This window comes from Mirounga angustirostris, unplaced genomic scaffold, assembly GCF_029215605.1.
Source record: "Mirounga angustirostris isolate CCGP_5_RB_7025 unplaced genomic scaffold, mMirAng1.0.hap1 SCAF_13, whole genome shotgun sequence".
NCBI lineage: Eukaryota > Metazoa > Chordata > Mammalia > Carnivora > Phocidae > Mirounga > Mirounga angustirostris.
Window position 1 is genome coordinate 86,090,932 of NW_026991721.1, and position 19,850 is coordinate 86,110,781.

General features: G+C 48.9%; 1 protein-coding gene and 1 long non-coding RNA gene across 8 annotated transcripts in view; one reads left to right on the plus strand and one right to left on the minus strand.

Moving 5' to 3' along the window:
• The window catches only part of FLI1 (Fli-1 proto-oncogene, ETS transcription factor), a 122,811-nt gene extending 114,875 nt beyond the window's left edge, over positions 1–7,936 (minus strand). The window contains exons 1-2 of one of the 5 annotated variants that reach the window (XM_064577235.1): positions 7,744–7,936; positions 6,415–6,522 (exon numbers count right to left, since the gene is read on the minus strand). In XM_064577235.1, coding sequence (XP_064433305.1) covers positions 6,415–6,480 — 66 coding nt within the window. In that variant the 5' untranslated portion in view covers positions 6,481–6,522; positions 7,744–7,936. Of the gene's footprint in view, positions 1–481; positions 603–6,414; positions 6,523–7,743 lie in introns of those variants that run through there. The other 4 variants (XM_064577234.1, XM_064577233.1, XM_064577237.1 and 1 more) reach the window with 4 other exon arrangements.
• The window catches only part of LOC135362404 (uncharacterized), a 66,645-nt gene continuing 47,531 nt past the window's right edge, over positions 737–19,850 (plus strand). For all 3 annotated transcript variants that reach the window (XR_010407032.1, XR_010407033.1, XR_010407034.1), the window contains exons 1-4: positions 737–4,987; positions 5,369–5,418; positions 5,500–5,637; positions 6,780–6,906. This is a non-coding gene — a long non-coding RNA (uncharacterized LOC135362404). The remainder of the gene's footprint in view (positions 4,988–5,368; positions 5,419–5,499; positions 5,638–6,779; positions 6,907–19,850) is intronic.

Sequence of the window (19,850 nt, forward strand, 5' to 3'; positions counted from 1 at the left end):
CGCCCTCCCGGGGCCGGGACCGGCGGCACCCTAGGCCACCTATCCGCGCCTTCTAGGGTCAGACCCCTCGCACTTTACCTGGACCGGATGGCCCAAGTCCCGGCGCTCGGCCAGAGCCGCCTATGCAGTGCTACTCCGAGCGCCGAGAAACCTACACTACCGCAGGACGTTCCCTCCACGCTGGTCCGCAGGTCTCCAAAGCGCAGCACGCAAGATCGCCGCACAGACTCAGACTTCCCCCCGGGTGAGCCCCCGGGGTCAGCGCTCGGGACCACCATCCCCACCCGGCCAGGAGGCCAGCCGGCCCTCGGCCCGCCTTGTCGGTCCCCGCCATCCGGAGACCTCCCCCCGTCCCCCCGCAGTGCCGCCGAACGCTCCAGTTGGGGCAGCCTCAGGAGTCCAGGCGCAGCGAGGGGACCCCACCCCACCCCCGGGCGCTCTCGGCCTGACTCCCTTCTCCCCAACCTCCAAGACAGGTTACCTTTTCCACGCTCTCCAGACCACGCTTTGGACTTTTTCACTTTTATTTAAGAGTCCACCCGGGGAAGGAGGAAAAAAAAAATCCAGAGGAGATCCGAGTCAATTGGAAAGAAAAAAAAAAAAAAAAAAAAAAATTCATAAGGGTGTCCACAGCGGCGAAAAAGGTGACTTATCAATTCTTTATTTCTTCTGGAGCAATTGAGCCAGAAAGCTAGCTCGCCTCCCTCCCTCCCTCCTCCCACCCCCCTCTCGAAATTAGTCTCATCAATTCAGCTCCAATTTTGGGTTCGAATACAGACGCGGGTCTGAACGTGACCAGACCTGGAGTGGCGGGTGCAGCCTGCCAGCAATTGAGACTCGGTGTGCTTATGGGGGAGTGGGGTGGGGGTGGGGTGGGGGTGGGATGGGGGCCGGGCCGACCCCCCCCACCTCCTGTCTGCTTCTCAATCCAGGGGTCTGCTCCGGGGCTCCCCTGGGACCGCCACATCTGGTTACCGCTAGCGGGGTCAGTCCCCCCCCCCCTTTGCCTGGGGCCACCAGTTCTGGAGTTCAATTAAAAGAAATCAGGCTTAACCCTTTCCTTCCCTCGGCCGGCCGCCTGCCCTCTCCCTCTTCCCTTCAGCTTTTCCACATGCTTTCCAGAGAGGAAAGAGGTTAAAGGGAAAGGAAGAATGAATTACATCCTTTCAAACCCCAAATTGTTTCCTTTTCAGCCCAGACTCTGCCGGCCTTCAAACGACAACAGGGCTTTCAGGAGGGTGCGGGGAGACCGCTTCCCACCCAGACCTGGCCAGAAACCCTGCACCCCCAGCCACACTGCCCCTCTTTCAGGCAGAAGGGATTTCAACTCCACCACCGGGAGGCCCCCTTCCTGGTCCTGGGCAAGCACTGAGGTTGTTAATGGCCACCCCACACCAGCCGGACGCTCCCCCTTCCTTCCACACTCCTCCTAGTGCTGGAGAAGGCACCTCCATGGCAGAAATACTGGCTAGGTTTCTCTTCCCTACTCCTAGGAGGCCTGGCCAAGAGCATATTCTTACCTTCACTGCACTGATCAGGACATTCACCCTCACACCCCTAGCACCCCCAACTCCTTTCAGCAGGAGCTTCCTCTCCCATTGAGAGTTGCTCAGTGGGAAACTACATTACAATGAGGACTTGCCCTCCTGTTTTAGCTGTGGAACTCAATAGCACTTTCTGTTTCTCCCAGGAAAACCAAAGCTATGGCTATTTCATAATTTTGAAGATGGGGGGGAGAGGGTGACATTGGCATAACTGTCACCCCTTTGTGACTCATTGACTAGCACTGACGCCATGCCTTTTGCTATTTACCAGCCCCTCCGTGAGGAGCTCCTGTCCATTCACGAGGTCCTCCACCTAGAAAGAACCCCCCCCCAACCGGGAACAACAGCTCTCTGAGGGATTTGAGGCTCCCTTCACCCCATATTGACATGCTGGTGGGCAAGTTTGCCCCACTTACGTAACTCTGGGTTTGAAGCTCAACTCCTCCTGCTGCTTCTATTTTAAATCCCGAAGGGGGAAAAAGCCCTAACCAAACACAACAGTCAACAAGTCTGCCCTGTTTCATGTGGTTACCACCAGACATCTGGAAAGATGGTTTGATCCTGGCAGCTCACATTGTTTTCACGAGCAGCCAAAGAGAATATTTTGAATGTTTGCATTGAGACAAATTGATAGAGAGCCTGTGGTAAGGCCCGCTACGAATGAAAACTGTCTTTGCGTTGGGGAGGTGCAACCCCTCCCCTTCTCCCCACTCTCCCTCCCCTTTCTCTCTCCCTCTCCCTTCTTTTAGCTTAGCTGGGGACTGGTTACCCCAGCCCACACGCTTGCACACACCCTCTTTCCTGGCTCACCAGACTGTCCTGCCTGCCTTTCCCAGACTGGGCAAGGCTGGTGCCCAGGAGCTGGTGCCTGCGACCATCAGCGCCCATTCCACCAGCGCCGACTGGCTTTCAAGTCGGGGAGCTCTCGCAGCCAAGGAAGCCCGGCCAGCTTTTAAAACAAAAGCTACCAATTGGGGGACCCACAAAACAACTCATGACACATTTCTAAGCCTAGGGTCACGTACAGAAAGCATGCACATGGAGGGCGAATATTTAGGAAATATTTGGATTTCGAGCATTTTCGCTGGAACTTTGGTCGGACGGCTTGCCTCGCACCGTCCGCACTTGACAGTATTTTCAAAGATGCGGAAGTCCTGCTTCCCCCCGGGAGGGGTGCGGCGGGGTGAAACGTGTCTTGGCTCGCTCAAAGTCAGCCCCTTTGACCCGGTCAAGACTTTCCAGACGCGACTTCCTGGGCTTCTTTGGTCCCAGCCCAGGTTGGGGGTGGGAGGACGCGACAATCGGAGCCGGGTCCCCGGGGTGCCTCCAGCCCCGGGGACTGCTCCGTCACTTGAAACCCCGAAAGATGCCAGGCCTGGCAGAGCGTCTCGGGCGGATCCTTTCCCCTCCGTCCTCCCTCCTCTCCCGCCCCTCGGGTCCAGCGCGGCCTCGGCTGGTATTCGAGCTGGCAACGGGGGGATGGGGGGGGGCGAAGGGGGGGGAGGCGGGAGCGCGGGGGAGGGACGGGCGAGCGAGCGCCAAAACTCCAGACTGCACAACTGCAGCTTCAAGTGTCTGGCCCCTCGCTCGAGGCCATAATTAATTTGAGATTTATTTTTATTGGAGAACTCGAGTCTCGTCTGACCTTAGCCAAACAAGGCAGCTCGAGCCGCCCCTGGATGCGCTTGAATGCCGGGGAATATTTCTGCAGGAAGGCTCTGCAGGCGCGCCTGCTTTGAATTTGTTTCTCAGACTTCATCTACTCAGAGATTGAAGGAAGATTTAGAGCCTCTGCTCGCCCTGCCCGCTCCCCACGCTCGTTCTTGCCTTAGCGCCAAGCGGGTTCAAAACGCTACGTGGGAGGCCGCGGCGGCGGGAGGGCCGGGGGTCGGCTGGCCCGGCTGGGGGAGGGTCTCTGCGCCCCGAGCCCCAGGCGCTCGGGGCCGGGTCCCCAGACCACGCGGCGTCGACGAGGAAATCCCGAGGGAGTCCGAGAGCGCAGAGAGCGCAGGCTGACAAGAGGTAGAGACCAGCCAGGTGCCGGGACTCTCACCCAGCGGCGGCGCCTAGACCGGGGCCTGGGGCGGGGACCGGAGCATTTCAGCCTCTCGGATCTCCGTCAGCCCCAAACGGCATTTATTCTAAGTACAGACCTGCGTCCTTGAAACGCCGCTGCAGGACCTGCCGGCCAGATGCTGCTCCTGAGCCGTGTCGCTGTGAACATTCTGGGGCTATAAGCCTCCTTTGGTCTGGTTTGGGGGGGGGGGTGTCTCCTCCAGAATGCAGCATGGGCTGAATCAGCAGGCTACGTGGTGAGGCAGCGGGAGCAAGGAGTCTGGGAGACTCGCAAAGAGGGAAAGTCGAGGACCCAGCCAGTCTTCGTGGGGTGGGCGAGGGGCTTTCCGGGTTGTGCTCCCCGCGCTGGGATTGACAAGGGATTTGCACAGTGCGGGGGCAGGATGAATCCCCATATCTGCAAGTGGAATATCCAGGTCGAAAGTCTCACTGAGGGACCTAGGGTTTGAATTCCCGCTCTGCATGGACCAGCTCTGTGGCCTCGAACAAGTTCCTTAACCTCTCTGTGCCTCAATCTGTACATTGGTGTTGTAATAGGACCTAACCCTCAAAGGGCTGTCGTAAACCTGAAATGAGTGTCTGGAACTTGCCTGACAGCACAATTTTGCCCTTATTATTTGTATTTTGGCCCCATCCCTTACAAGCTGTGTTACCTTAACCTCTCAATACCTCAGTTTCTCATCTGCAAAATAGCTTACCTCCTAGGGTTGTTATTAATATTGAGTTAGTACAAATGCAATATTTAGAACAGGGCCTGGCAAAGGTAAGGGCTACCTTAACGTTACCACCATTATTCACCTACTGCGATGTCATTGTCCTAAAGAGTCACCCCGTTCCCTCTCTCCCTTTCCCTTGCTCTTTCCAGCCTCAGACCCGCCCTCACCGCTCCCCTGCGGAAACTCCCAGAGCACTCTGTGGGTTCTCAGAACCCAGATCGCTGCCGGGTGGAGTGGGCACCCTTTGCTGCTGCGGCCCGGCTGGGCTCCAGGCTCCGGGCCTGGGCGCCTGGGCCCGCGCGGTGTTTGTCAACAACCTCGGAGGTTCCTGACGCAGAATGGCAGGGGCTTGGCAGCAGGGAACTGTTTGTGCCCCTCTGGCAAATGGTCGATGTAGGGAGCCGGAGGAACAGACCCAAGATTGTCCCTGCTACGCAGACCTTTCGCCGCCATCAATGCACCCCTTTGTGCAACAATACAAACTTTGTGGCTGCTGAAAAATCCATTTTTTGCCCCTTGAAAAGAGCTCCTGCGGCGAGCGGCTCCTTTGGCTGACCACAGCTCCTAGACTGCCGCCTCTCTCCCTGCTGCCCACTCCGGACCTCTCTGCTCTCCTGGGCCGGTTTGCTTTCTCTCTGACTCTCGGCCTGGGTCAGTCTCCTGGGCTCCAACTTGCCCCTCTGGGGTTCGTCATCCCGAGGTTTTGGGTCCGCGGGTGTGTGCAGACAGGGCTTGGGGTGGGGGTGGGAGGGCTGTGGGTGGGAGAGAGACTGCCCCTCCCCACCCCGGGGCCACTTGCAGCCTTTGGGGCAGAGCTGGAAGTGAGAGCTCCCTTAGCTCGGAGTACTGGGAGTGGCGGGGTGGGAGGGGTCACGGCCTGCCTAACCTCTCCGGACACCCGGACGCCGCGAACCCCAGCGCGCTTTAGTCTCCCACTGTACGCTCCACCACCTCCTGGGAGCCGTCTGTCCAGCCATCCATTGACTGATTGTCGATACATTGATTCACTTATTTTTCGTTCATTCATTACAGATTAAACACCTCTTACCCGCGCCAAGGCTCCAGGACCTGTCCTCCCCAAAGTGACTATAAAACTCCTTTAGACCTCGGGAGGGGGTGGGGATGGGGGCCTTGCTACCCTGTCTCAACAAATTTCCCTTTAGAGAAATGAGACGAGGGCCGAACGCAAAAGTGGCGCTTCCTGAGAGTCGCACCCCATCGCGGTGGCCACGTGCCGGCAGACGGTCCCACACTTCGGTGGCATTCGCGGACGCAGGAGGGAGCTCGGCGCGGGCACGCAGGTGGGGGTGGGGGGCCCCTCGGGGGCGGAGCTTCAGGGAGAAGGGGGCGGGGCCAGGACCAGACGGGTGGGTTTGCAGAAGCGCGGTGGGCCCCTCCTCCTCGGAACTAGGGAAGGCTCCGACAGTCCCGGCTCCCGGCTGCTACCCGGAAGGAGGGAGGTCGCGCCGGAGTCCCTACCCCGGGCACCCTCGGCCCCGCCCCGCCGGCGGATTTTCCTTTAAACGTGTAACCCAGATGTCCCGGCCTCGGTTTGTTTACATTCTTGGGAACTGTTGTGAGTGAAAAAAAACAACAAAAAAACCCAACGTTCTATATGTTGTCAAATATAGCAATCTGCGCTTTGGACGGGCGGGTGGGGCCGAGGAAGGTGGGCTTGAGGACCGACGGGGTGTCGAACCGGTGGGAGGAGAGCGTCGCATTCACACACCCGCGCACACACGCCCACGGGCTCACATGCACACTCCCAAGTACACGCAGACCCTTAACTTGAAACCTGCTGCGCGCCCGCGGCGCGAGCGCAAGACCCACTGGGATCGGACACTGGCTCTCCGTTCCCTGCCCAGCCTTCACCAGGCTCACCCACTTCCAGTCTTCCAAACAGTACCGGCCCGAGAGCGTGCCTCCTCAGTCAAGGGTTCCCGAGGGTCTGTGCCACCCTCATCTGGTTGGGAGCGCCCCGGGCTCCAGATCCACCCGCTGACCCGGGAAAGGGGATGGAGGGACCACAGGCCTGGGTGGCAGAGTGGCGGCGTGGGGAGGAGGTGGGGGGTCATTACCTGTTTAAAGACGCTGTCATGTCTTACCTTGACGTAAGACGATGTGTCTGGGACTGTCTGAAACATCCTCGGTTGGTGAGGAAGGGTCGGGAAGGCCCAAGGACCAATCTGGGTAGGAGAAACCTCAGTCACCGACAGTACCACACGGGTGAGACGGTGGGGGAGTGGGGTGGGGTTGGTGATGGAGGAGGAACGCAAAGGGAGAGGACGCGAGAGTTGGGAGGCTCGGATCCTCCTGGGCCAGCTAGGGAGGATCTGAATGGTTGCGTACTGGGCACCTGCCCTGCGCCTCTGCCTCCAGACCTCGGGTTACGAGATGGTGAAGGTTGAGAGCCAGCTGACGCCACTGGGTCTCTTTCCCACAGCCCCGTAACCCTCCCCTACCCACAATCGGAGACACGCATTTCCCCCGGGCCTGGGTGGCTTCACACCTGCGGACACCGGGGCCGGGGGCCCGTCCGAGCCAGAAGAGAGAACGCTGCCGGGATAGAGGTAGGTCTCCCCACGGATGCAGCCCAAGACCCCAGGGAACCAGATATTTACGGAGCTGCCAAGCTCGGGCCCTCAGGGCACAGATCTTCTGCCTGGCTCCCCTAGGACCCTAGGGCTCCTCCAGTGTCCAGCTGCCCCCCTCTTCCCTGTTACTGGCTTGGGGAGGAAGACTTGGGCAGAAGCTTCTGGAGGTCTAGGGAGGCCCTTTCCCCCAGCCCCTGCTTCTTAAAGAAAACAGTTTTACGGCAGAGTGACACAGCCTTATTTCTAGAGGCAGAGGAGATGGTGTCTGAGTCTGAAAATTTGGGCTGGCGGGTGCAAAAACCACCCTAGGATGCCAGGTGCCTCTGCGTGAGTCTCTCCCTGCCTTGCCAAGTCCAGCGGCTGTCTCTTCCCTCTCCCCTTCCTTCTCTTAAACCATCTTTAACGTGGCAATGTGCAGCTTCTCCCGCAGCCAATGTGTTTCTGATAAAGCACTTTTTCTCTCCACTAACAAATTCCAGCTTTTTGGCTCCTGAAGCCACAACATACATACACGAGTTCAGGGACCAGGTATGTTCCTTTGGGCTCCTAGATTCCCATTCCCTGCCTCTATCCCGGGGTCCTTGCTGAGAGTGTCCCCCATTTTCTTTGAAAGTTGGAGTGAAATTTGCAAGGGAAGTGAGAGGGAGAGGGGGAAAGAGGAGAGAAAAGAAAGCTCCCCGGAGAGAATGAAAGAAAAAGTTCCAGAAAGCCTCCCATTTCTCTGCTGCAACTGGAGCATGTAGCCGTTGGCGAGAGAGGCACCACCCCCGACCCCCGCATTCCCCTAGGGATCCCGCACACATGAACACTCACCTTAGACACCTTTTCCTGTTCAGCCAGCAGGAGCGGAACTCCAGCAACTCCAGGATGTTCGAGGTCTGAGTGCTAGTTCTCTGCGCCCAGAGTCCCCCGATCCTCGGTGCCCAATTAAACCTGCTGGCTGCCGGGAATCAAAATGTGCTTTTCTCTGCAGCGTATCCACCCAGCCAGCCTCAGTCCCTACTTGAGCTGGGGGGGTGGGAGGGTGTAGAAACGACTCCTTGGTCTGTGCGCCCTGCAGCCCTGCAGCTTTCCTCCCTGATGCCTCTCTTCATCCCACTCCCCCTTCCTCTCTCTTTTCCCGTCTTTTAATTTGATTTCCGTTTTCTTATCAATATTTCAACTGCTGTCTGATGAATTGTTCTAATAGACAGCCACCCATCTGCCCCTTGCTGCTTTTCCAGAAACCTCACGGCGGTGCTAGGAAATGTCAAGGAACACTGGGAACCACACACATATCACAAATGTAAAGCCAAGAGGAGACATTGAGACCCAGGCCTGCTTTTATGTGATTAGTTTTAAGTGGTTGCTGTGCAAATAATTATTTCTCAGACTTAAACAATATGATGGAAATCCTCTAGGCTCTTTCAAGCCCTTAAGTTCGGCTTACTTACAGGTGACTCTTCCCTTTATTTGGACCTCCCCTAGAATACATCCTTTTCTGACCCACATTTTCCAGGCATCATCTATAAGAGCTAGGAGATTTGCAAATGTCAGAAGCAACCCTATTATTGAGTTCCAATTTTAAAACATTTAACAAGACCCTCACTCAGGAGTCGTTTCTGGGTCCTCGAGTTTGTGTTTTTTTAATAAAATTTTGGAATCTGGCTCATTTCTTCACTTCAAGCCCTGGTCTTGAATGGGGCTCAGATTTCTGAGTCCCTATCCACATTCACTGTTTTAGTTGCCCAATCCAGGGCCATTCTCCACAAAACAGCTGGGCCTTGCCATGCTGATGAGTTGCCTGTGTGCTCCCTCCTGGGTGGGTGGTTTCCACACCCTTCCATGACTTTGCTTCTCCTGAGTCTCCAGTAACCAGGAGCTGCGCACCAGGCTTCTGCCCAGAACACTTGGCAGGGACCAGAGTAGCTGAACTTGGGTATGTGTGTTGGGGGGGGGGGGCAAAGTAGGGGGAAGCAGGGGGTGACAGGTAAGGGTAGAGAGTGTGTCAGTTTGTGAGAACAAAACCATAGCTTTGTCACCTCTGAGAATTAGCCTCAGTTTCTCAAGCTTTCCCCTGTCCGTTCTTTCTTGGGTACCCAGACCCCTGACTGCTTTGGTTCCGGACACTGAGAAAATTAACTTGGTACCTGCTCCCTCTTCTCCGCCTCCCCACTCCCCACCCCTCAACTGGCTCTGGAAATTTCTGACCAAAAGCAATTGCTAGGATTCCATTTCTGGAGAAAGCACACTTATCACCCAGATCTCCCCACGTGGGGGGTATGAAGACTGGCGGCAGGGTTATTCATTATTTCCTTCTCAACAATATCCCGATTTTTCTCTCTGTCCCTCCCCCAAAGCTCAACATATTGAAACATTTTGCTGCTTAATAAGAGCAGCAGGGAGAGCTCTGGGGTGAAAGGCCAGCCTGGGACCGTGACTGGGGCTGCCTGGGCTCGGGGCTGAGGGCCAGGCTACCCCCGCCCAGCACATTCCTGACCATTGCTTAGGAAAACAAGACAGGCTTGGGGAGGGGAGGGGACTGAAGTACGTGAGTGAGTTCCCCCAATATTTTTATTCCTGGGATACGGTGGAGAGGTCCTCTTCCTTCCCAAAGGGAACAAACACTATTCCGAACAACCACAAATAAAACAGAAGGTGCTCCTCTGTCGGACAATACATCCCACACAGGTGTCATGCTCTTTAAAGAGAGGTTCTTTTCAGGACAGCTGGAGATTTGAAGTTGTTTTCTTTTCACCCCCCTGTCTCCTTTCTTTTCTTGAAAGGGACTTCTAGGAGACCACTTGAGTACCTGCTTCAGATTTTAAACTCTCATCCTTATCTGTAGACCTATCTATCCAAGGTTGGCCTCCCTTCCTTAGATTGTCAGCTCCCTGAAGGCAGGTGTTGAGATGTTTCTTTTTCTGGGGGAATCCCCGTGTCCACACTGAAATTGACAGTCAGAGAAGGGGGACAATTACTTAACTCTGGCTCTTCTTTCTGAACAATAAGGGAATATAAAACAAACAAAACAAAACCATCACATTGTTATTAGGGGTAAACGGACAGGCACATTTCACCTGAGTGTCGTTAATTCATTTTCTGCTTTGCAGGGTTGGAGGAAGTCAGTGCTCATGTGTGGACTTCCTTTTTACATAAATGGTTTAACCAGGGATCAAGAGATCCTCCCTCTCCCCAGGCACCATGGGTGTGGTCTACTGATGGAGGTGTCCTCTGTTAGTTCTGTACCAAACTCTTCAGCGTTGTGTGTGTGTGTGCACGCGTGCATGTGTTTGTGCACACGCACGCATGGATGCCTCCTATTTCCTTCTCTTCCTGTAATTTTAAGAGCCAGAATGGGTATTTGTGCCGAGGATCATGCAAATAATAAAATCTTGGTGGTCCTGGAGAAACAGATGAGCTGAGAATGAAGTGAGGACTGATCTGGACTCCCTTTCAGCTAGGGTTTCTGAGCTGGACCTGTTTGCACACACGACGCACGGGGTAGGGAGGCTTGTGGATGCCCACCCGGGGAGTGCCGGCAGCCCTAACCACCCTGTCTGGGAGCAGGGGTGGGGTGGGATTAGGACCCAGGCTATCTCATCCTCCAGGAGGATACAGCCAACTCCCTTTGTCACCTGGAGCCTTCAATTTGCCAGAAGAAAATTGCTGAAATTGGTAACAGCTGCCATAAGGAGGAGCCTAAGAAAGGAGAGAATGAAGGGAAAGGGGCAGGAAGACTCATTAAAGCCAGCTTATCCCTCTAACTGCTTCCAAAGGGAAAGGGGTGGGGGCTTTCTTGCTCCATGGTTATTGCTCCCTCACCAGCCCCTACCAGGCTGCTTCCTTGGGCCATCGATTTGCAATCCAGAGCCTGGTCATTAGCAATTGACTCTGGTGTTGAGTTTAGGAGCTTGGGAGATTGGAATCCAAGAAACACCCCCAGTAGGGGAGAGGGGTTAGTTGGGGGGGGGGTGCCACCTTGGGTTCTATGATTCTCAGCAAGACCATGAGGACTCAGCTTCCTTATTTGGCTAATGAGAGCTACAACTAGATCACCATGAGATGCCTTCCAATTAGCATAAACTACAATTCTGTGAGATTATTTAACCTGGGAAAGGATGTGAATCAAAGGCAAATTAATGTTCTAGGGTTAGAAACTTTGGGTTCCAGTTTTAGTTCTGCTTCTAATGGACAGTGTTATGAACTGAACTGTGTCCCTCTGAAATTCATATATTAAAGCCCTCAGCACCAGTAATTCGGAATGTGAATGCATTTGGAGACAGGGACTGTAAAGAGGTAAATAAGGTAAAATGGGTGGGCCCTAATCCCATAGTACTGGTGTCCTTATAAGAACAGGAGATTAGTACACAGAAATGTGGGAGCACAGAAGGAAGACCATGTTTAGGCACAATGAGAAGGCCACCCACTGCAAGCCAAGGAGAGAGGCCTCAGGAGAGGGCAAGCCTGCTGGGACCTTGACCTTGGATTTCTGATCTCTAGAACAATGAGAAAACAAATTTCTGTTGTTTAAGCCACTAATACTTTGGTATATATTATGGCAGCCCTAGCAAACTAATACAACCAGGGAATAGTATTTTGCCATGATTTGGTTTCTGCAAGCAAGTAAAAGAATTGACAATGTTGACACACTTTACTCAACTTTTCTGGAACCTGCTATGATGATCAATATCTATTTATTGCACATCCACCATGTTTTTGGCCCTGTGTAGCCTTGTGTATAAAGTAGTGTTCTGGTCTTTGTGGTTCTTTCCACCCCAAATAAAGACTTAAACCACACTGAGTTTCAATGTCCTCTACATTTTCTATTCCCTTTACTTTTAATGATGGGAAGGAAGGAAGTTGCTTCCTGCTCTTCTAACAAGCAATTTCAGATTTTAAAGGGTAGCCAACAAGATGTCATGCTCCTTATCTCTCATTATTTGTGTCCTCTTGTAGTCCTTGAAGGCTGCAAACCTAGAATGATCTCCTGGAAATTACAAGGAGAGAGAAGAAGTGGGAAATCTGCTCAGGGAGATAAGTCCAGGAAATGGAGGCAGTGAGTAGAACAGGGTCCATGAGAAGAGCTGTCGGACTGGGGCACTTTGGATTCTGACGTGTGTGAGCGGGTCAGTCCTTTGATTCCCATCACATACCAACATACACACACACACACACACACACACACCCATTCATGCGTATTCTCAGTGTAACAGAGGACCTTAGGACGGGGTAGCATGGGGTGCAAAATAAGGAGCACTCAGAGCAAGGATGGAGAACTGCTGGACCGAGAGATCTGTGATCTGAACAGGTGCAAAAGAATGGGCCTCTCCTAGGCTAACAGATTCATCCCTCACCCCCGCCTACAGATCAAACATACATAAAGTTTCCAAGGATGGGGGTGCCTGGGTGGCTCAGTTGGTTATGTGTCCCACTCTCAATTTCAGCTCAGGCCATGATCTCAGGGTCCTGGGATTGAGCCCTGCACTTAGTGTGGAGTCTGCTTGGGATTCTCTCTCTCCCTCTGCCCCTATCTCCTACCCCCACCTCACCCCCCACCCACTCAAATGCTCTTGCGCTCTCTCTCTCTCTCTAAGAAAAAAAAAAAAAGTTTCCCAGGGCTGTGGATGAAGAGGTGAGGTTACTGGAGAATGAATAAGACCAAGCATTAAGGCAAAGAGGAGCTCTTAAGACCAAAGATTTTTATATACATTATATTCTTTCCTTCAACCCCCTTAGCAAATTTTTCTCTCCTTATCTCTTCATGAATATTAATTGATTAATTTTATTAGATAATCCTTGAATACTGTTCTATCTTAATTTTTATAACTCTAAAGAGCATATTACTAGTCTCATCTATGATTATATTTTTCTAGGTTATTGGGAGACATTGTTCATCCTTGCTCCTATTTAAAAGAGAAAAGAAGAAAACCGAGACAAAAGTTAGCTGGGCCAATGCCAATCCTTCATAATAATTCCAGTATGGTTCCAGGTTGGGTGACGCTTTTTCTGATTGAATGGAATAATTCATTCATGTATCCATTCATTCATTTGTTTGCCAGGGGCGGGAGGATGGGTCTTGGGAAGGACCTGAGTAATATCACTTTGCTATCTCTGAGAAGGCAAAGATTTGCAAAGACTATGTTATCTTTGCTCTATCAACCTGGACTGACTCAACCCTCAAGAAGAGGGAAGAGAACAGAATTAATGAAAAGCATCAAATTCAGAACTGCTTGTAGAAGGAGTTGCCATCACAGTGTTAGGGAGGATGAATCAGGGATTTTAAAGGATTCAAAACATAACTGCATAGAGTGGGACAACTGGTGCGTCCACTGCAACTTTGAGGTGGAGGATGACCATGTTAGTTGAAAACAAAGCAACCCTTTGGGATGCTGATGAGAAAAATGCCCCGGAAGTAAAAGTATGCTTACTCTGGCTACCAAGGACACCAGAGCAGCATTGTCTGAAATATCGATGCTATATTAGTTGTTCCCCACCTGCCTTCATAACCCCAATTTAAAAAAGAAAAAAGAAAAAAACCTAGGCAAAAGTCGAGCTGGGCCCATGCCAATTATATCTGACACAAAGGTCTTTGGGGTATATATTTTTTTAATGGAGGTGGTAGGAGTGGGGTGAGGTGTGGGAGATATTTGAATGGGGACAGATAATCAGTAATATCCCTATTACTAATACCTAAGGATAGTCTTTTGAGAATTGAGATGCTTTCAACCAAGCGCTTCCAACTTCTAGATGGAAAAGACGCTGTGTACAGATTTGTCTGATCGAATACTGGTCTGATGTGTCATTATTATTATTTTGGTAACCCTCAACTTTAATAGATGGGGACAGTGGGGTCCTGGAGAGAGCACGGTGGCTCACTATTACTTCAATGCACGTCATAGCTGAACACAAAACAATGTCCCCCCACTTAACACAATAAACACTGGGGACTGACTGCCTTGTGAGTTCCTCTCAAAGAACCTGCTTTCCCTAGATAAGAGATCAAAAGTCGAGGGTGTGTTTTCATTTTCTTGGTGTATGTTTTTAAATCAGACTTTGTGAAGTAAGGTGTCTCCTAGATTTTTGGCTGAGTTCAAGGGGAACATAGGTTTATTCCGAATCTTCGTTTCTCTTTTTAAAAGGTCAGATTTGTGAGGGATGCACGGATGAACTGAGTATATGACCGTGAAATTCTCATTGCTTCAGAGTGATTGGTAATGTGGAGATGGGCAGAATAGGAATTCTTTTTTTTTAAAAAAAATATTTTATTTATTTATTCATGAGAGACAGAGAGAGAGAGGCAGAGGGAGAAGCAGGCTCCCAAGGAGCAGGGAGCCCGATGTGGGACTCGATCCCAGGACCCTGGGATCATGACCTGAGCCGAAGGCAGACGCTTAACCATCTGAGCCACCCAGGTGCCCCAGAATAGGAATTCTGTTGCACACCCTGTGAAGCCTGCTTGCTGCTTCTGCGGGTGATGATTTTGGTTCTATTTTATAAGAATTGACGAGAAGGGGAGGGGTGGAATGAAGTGGATCTTGAAGAAATAGGTAAGTGTGTAATGCCCCCTCCAATCCTTACCACTCCCTTCTCCAAGTTCTGACCCAAGGGTGGGTCGGCCTGTGAGGATCCCAGAGTGTGCTTGACTTCAAACGGAGCTAGTTCCGTGTGTCCTTTTTTGACTCAGCTAACATCTTAGCTAGCTAGCTGTCTATGCTTTTGAGATCCCTATCCTTTGCATTCTGCTAAACCATTTATAGAAGCAATATCAGCAGTGAAAAAGCAAAGCCAGGGAGGAGGGTTCCTGCTGAACATTTCATGGGTCAGTTGAGACAAGAGGCAAATGGGTACCATGACTTCGGCTATGAGCTTGGGGAGCCAGCTACCCCAAGCTTTTTTTTTTTTACTGCACCCCTAGATGATTCTCTTAATTTGCTTAGGGATTCCTGGGGTGAGAATACCACTCATGGTCAGACTTCAGCAAGCTGTCTGCAATGGTTTTCTCTAAGGGCTGACAAGGGTGGATGGTCAAATTTTTCAGTTGGGGAGGCTTTTCAATTTGCAACCAAACTGAATTTTGGCTTGCATCTCTAGAAAAGCAACTGGTCATGGCTGTGGGGCCCAGAACCCTGAGAGATGATAAGCATTTGCAATCTTGAGTGCTTATCTCCTGCTGTATCTGGCCTTCTTGCCTTTATAAAGTAAATCGGGAAATCTCACCACAACAGGCTTTCCTGTGAGGAGGCTGGCATTTCCTGTCTGCCCCACTGGGGACAGGAATGGAGGGAACACGTTGTTGATGTCAGGTTTCCTCATTTCAGGCCCGCAGCTGCTGCTGTGGAGAGTGGGGGGCAGGGGAGGAAGAAGGCACCCTCCGAGATCAGCCAAGGTGTGAGTTAGAGCGAAGGAGGTCATTGTTTTCCTGATACACTTTTCATACAGCTTTCTGACACATAAAATAAGAAAAGAACCCACCCATCATTATGTGTTTGAATACACGTACACATACACACGTACACATTGTGCATATGTGTGTTGCATGGATACTAGGCTGACGTGCTTTGATGAAAGCGATACACTTCTGACAATCTACCATTAAATTTGGTTATATTAAAACTAGGTTGCATTTTCATGCACCAGGGAAAAGTTCCTATGCATTCCATAGTCTTACCTTTTAAAGATTTCATAAACAAATAATGCTTTTATAAAGAGAAGTGCCTCTCCCCACTTCTTACATCTATCTTTAAGGTAAATTTTATTCCAGTTTTCATATATGTGCTATTGAAAAGATAACTTGTGTTAATAAAAAATTCCACATATTGTTGCTGTCAAAGAAAGATATGAATGTATGTAGAAAACCTGATCTTGTTCTACTATTATAACGTCTATATAATATATTTTATGTTGCACTTACAGTCCTGTGTGTTTGGACAGACCCTAGAGAAATTCATTCTCAATTTCCAGATGAAGAAACAGAATCTGAAACAGAAATTACTTCTTTTTTCATGGCAACATTTAAATATGCTATTTCATTAAGCAACATGATTATTGTTATCACCACCTTTTTCATGGTGAAACTGAATCATATGTGAGAAACCTGAATCTATTAGAATCATCTCTTATGTATTATCTAAGTAAAGTGTTACAGATATTATCTATAATTATGTAAGTATTTTGCCAAACTTTGCAGGGCGAACCACAGGGCCTGGCTAGAACTTAGGTCTTTTGCCTTCTAATCTTCTATTTCTTTGTTGAGTTTCCATCAACATGGCTCATGAACTTTCCATCTCCTTTAAGTGCTTAACATCAGTGCAAATCCACTGATTTCAGAACTCCCTTCTCTCTTCTTCCACGTTTAAAACACTTAGTGTTGCTTTCTCTTTCCCTTCTTTTCATCCCAGGAGTAAGGGTTGCAAAGATAGGAGAGAGAGATAGTTCGTGCATACTCACCCAACTTTTCTTAATGTTACCATATTACATAACCATGGTACAATTACCAAAACCTAGCATTAATGCAATACTATTAACTAAACTTCAGACTATTCAGATTTCATTGTTTTCCCTGCAGTAAGTATCCTTATTCTGTTCCAGGGTCCAGTCCAGGACCCTGAGCTGTATTTTATTGTTCGGTGTCCTTAGCCTCTTTCCATCGGAAGTAGTTCCTTGGTCTTAACTTCTGTTGCATGACTTTGATGCTTTTGAAGAGTATTGGTGAGGTGTGATGTAGAATGCCTTTCAATTTGGGTTTGTCTGAAGCCTTACCATGATTAGATAGAGTTATGTATTTTGGTGAAGAATACGATTGAGGTGATATGCCTTTTACAGCACATCATCCTGGAGGGTACATGACACTGATGTCTTCTTACTAGTGATGCTGACCTTGAGCACTTGATCAAAGTGGTGTTGGCCAGGGTACTCCATTGCAAAGTTACTTTATTTTCCCTTCACAATTAACAAGAATTGGGTGGGGGGAGATCTTTTGTCATTAACGACTTTTTTTTTGTGGGGGGGGGGGATACTTTGAGACCATGCAAATATCCTGTTTTTCCTTACCCTTTTGCTCACTAATTTTAGCATCCATTGGTGGATTTCACCTTAGGCAATAATTACTGTGGTGTTCTAATGGTGATTTCACTCATTCCTTCTATGGTTATTTATTGGAATTCTTTTTCAAAAAAGAGTTTTTCCTTCTCCTTTCTCTCTCTTTCTCTCTATCCCTCCCTCCCTTCCCTCCTTTCCTTTCTTCCTTCCTTTTTGAGTATGATCTCATGGATATTTATTTTATTATTTGGATTGTCATCTATTACTATAATTTATTTTGTTGCTCAAATTTCAAATTGTTCCACTTGGGCCATTGGGAGCTCTTTCAGGTTGATCCCTGCATCCTTTTTGCCATACCAACCCAGTCTGAATTTTTCCCTTTAGCACCTCCTTACTTTCTGGCCCCACACAGTGCTTCAGGATGATCTTATGTTTTCCCTGCCCCAGCCCTGGAATTATCTGCTTCTCCAAGGATCCCTGGTTCCTTGGATTGAGAATGTATTTAGAAACCAAGATTAGAGGATTAGTTGTGCTACTTGCTAGGAGGGGCTCCAGCTTCTAGTCCCTCTCAGCAGACAAAGCAAGGAAATAAACCTAATTATACACATATATCTAGATTTCTTTCTGTATCGCTCTGTATCCTAGTCTGCTAGGGCTGCCATAATGGAATACCATAGAAAGGGTGGCTAAACACAGAAATTTATTTCTCACAGTTCTGGAGGCTGGAAGTACAGGATTAAGGTGCAGGTTAGTTTCTTCTGAGGCTTCTCTCCTTGGCTTGCAGGATTGCTCACTTGGCCATGATCTCTCTTGCTTTCTCTTCCTATAAGGACACCAGTCATCTTGGATTAGGGCCCCATCCTAATGAGTCACTTAACTTCAGGACTTCAACATGTGAATTACATAGTCCATAACAATCTATATATTTATTTTTAAATGAGTTAATGCTGATACCTCCAATGCCAACCCAGTGCCACAGGATTTATTCTGGAATTTCCTCTTTGCTTATTTGTAATTTCTTTCTCCCACAGTGAGAAATCTGGCTCTTATTATCTACGATATATTTATTTATTTGTTCAACCATAGTATACCTATGAAGCCCTTCCAGAATTGTTATTCCATACCCTTGGTAGAAACAGATTCACGCAATTAAAGTGTAGTGGTTTGATTCTTTTTATGTATGGTTCTTTTTATTTCTAGCTTTACGGTATTTGGTCAACACACTGTTTCCCAAAGGTGCTAGGTCCCCTTTCTTCCTCAACCTTTTGGTATGGTTGTGTCAATCATTTTAATGCAGTTAGGTTCAGTTGTCATGGTCTGAATTTCATCTGGGGTTCTCCTGAAATTGGGGTTGAGTTTTTAAATTTATATACAATAAAATTTGCTCTTTGTGGTGTATAGTTCTATGATTCTGAGAAATGTATCACATCACCACAGTACTACACAACAGTTCCATGACCCCCCAAATTCTCTTGTGTTGCCCCTCCTCCCACCCCCAATCCCTGACAAACACTGGAATTTGCTTTTTATCCCCAGAGTTTTGTCGGTTTCATAATGTCATATAAATGGAATCACACAATATGTAACCTTTGGATCTAGCTTCCTTCACTTGGCAAAGTGTATTTCAGATTTATTCATGTTGGTGTGTGAACTAGTAGTGTGTTCCTTTTCATTTCTGAGTAGTATTCCTTTGTTGATAGTACTCGTTATATGGATGCACCATGTTTTAGTGATCCATTCACCTACTGAAGGACATCTAGGCCATTTCCAATTTTTGGTGAATATGAATAAAGCTATAAATATTTGTGTATAGGTTTTTGGTTGTATGTAAGTTTTCAATTTGCTTGGGTAAATATCTAGGAGTGGATTTCTGGGCTTTATGGTAAATGAACATCTAGCTTTATAAGAAATTGCCAAACTCTTTTCCCAAGTGGTTGTGCCATTTTGCCTTCCTAGCAGTGGGTTTGAGAGCTTCACTTGCTTTTAATACTTCTGAGCACTTGGGCACTTGGTTGTAATTTGCACATCCCTAATAACTAGCCAAGTTACTTGCTTGCACCCACACATCTTCTTTGGTGAAGTGCGTTTTCATGTCTTTTGTCTAGCATTTTATTGTTTAGTTCTTGTTGAGTTTTTATTTTTTTTATTTTTTATTTTATTTTTTAAGTAGGCTCCACACCCAGCATGGAGCCCAACATTGGGCCTGAACTCACAATCCTGAAATCAAGACCTGAACTGAGACCAAGAGTTGCGCACTTAACCGACTGAGCCACCCAGGTGCCCCTAGCTCTTATTGAGTTTTGGGAGTTCTTCATATTCTCTGGAAACACATCCGTTATCACCTTATTTATTTTTTATTTACTCATTTGTTATTTATTTTTTGAATGATTTTATTTATTTATTTGAGAGAGAGAGAGAAAGAGCACGAGAGAGAGCACAGGTGTGGTGAGGGGCAAAGGGTAAAGCAGACTCCCCACGGAGCAGGAAGCCCGATGCAGGGCTGGATCCCAGGACTCCAGGATCATGACCTGAGCCGAAGGCAGATACTAACTGATTGAGCCACCCAGGCATCCCTATCACATTTATGTTTGCAAATATTTTTTCCATTTTGTGTCTTGTCTTTTGATTCTCTTAATGTCTTTCTCTGAGCAAAAGTTTTAAATTTTGATAAAGTCTGGTTTATATTTTTTCTTTTATGAATCTTGCTTTGGTCGTCGTATCTAAAAACTCTTTGCCATACCTAAAGTCATGCAGGTATTCTCCTATGTTTTCTTCTAGAATTTGGATAGCTTTAAATTTTATATTTCAGCCTCTGATGTATTTTGAATTAGTTTTTGTATAAGATGTGAGATATTTGTAATGGTTCATTATTTAATTACTTCATATTTTGCATATAGACA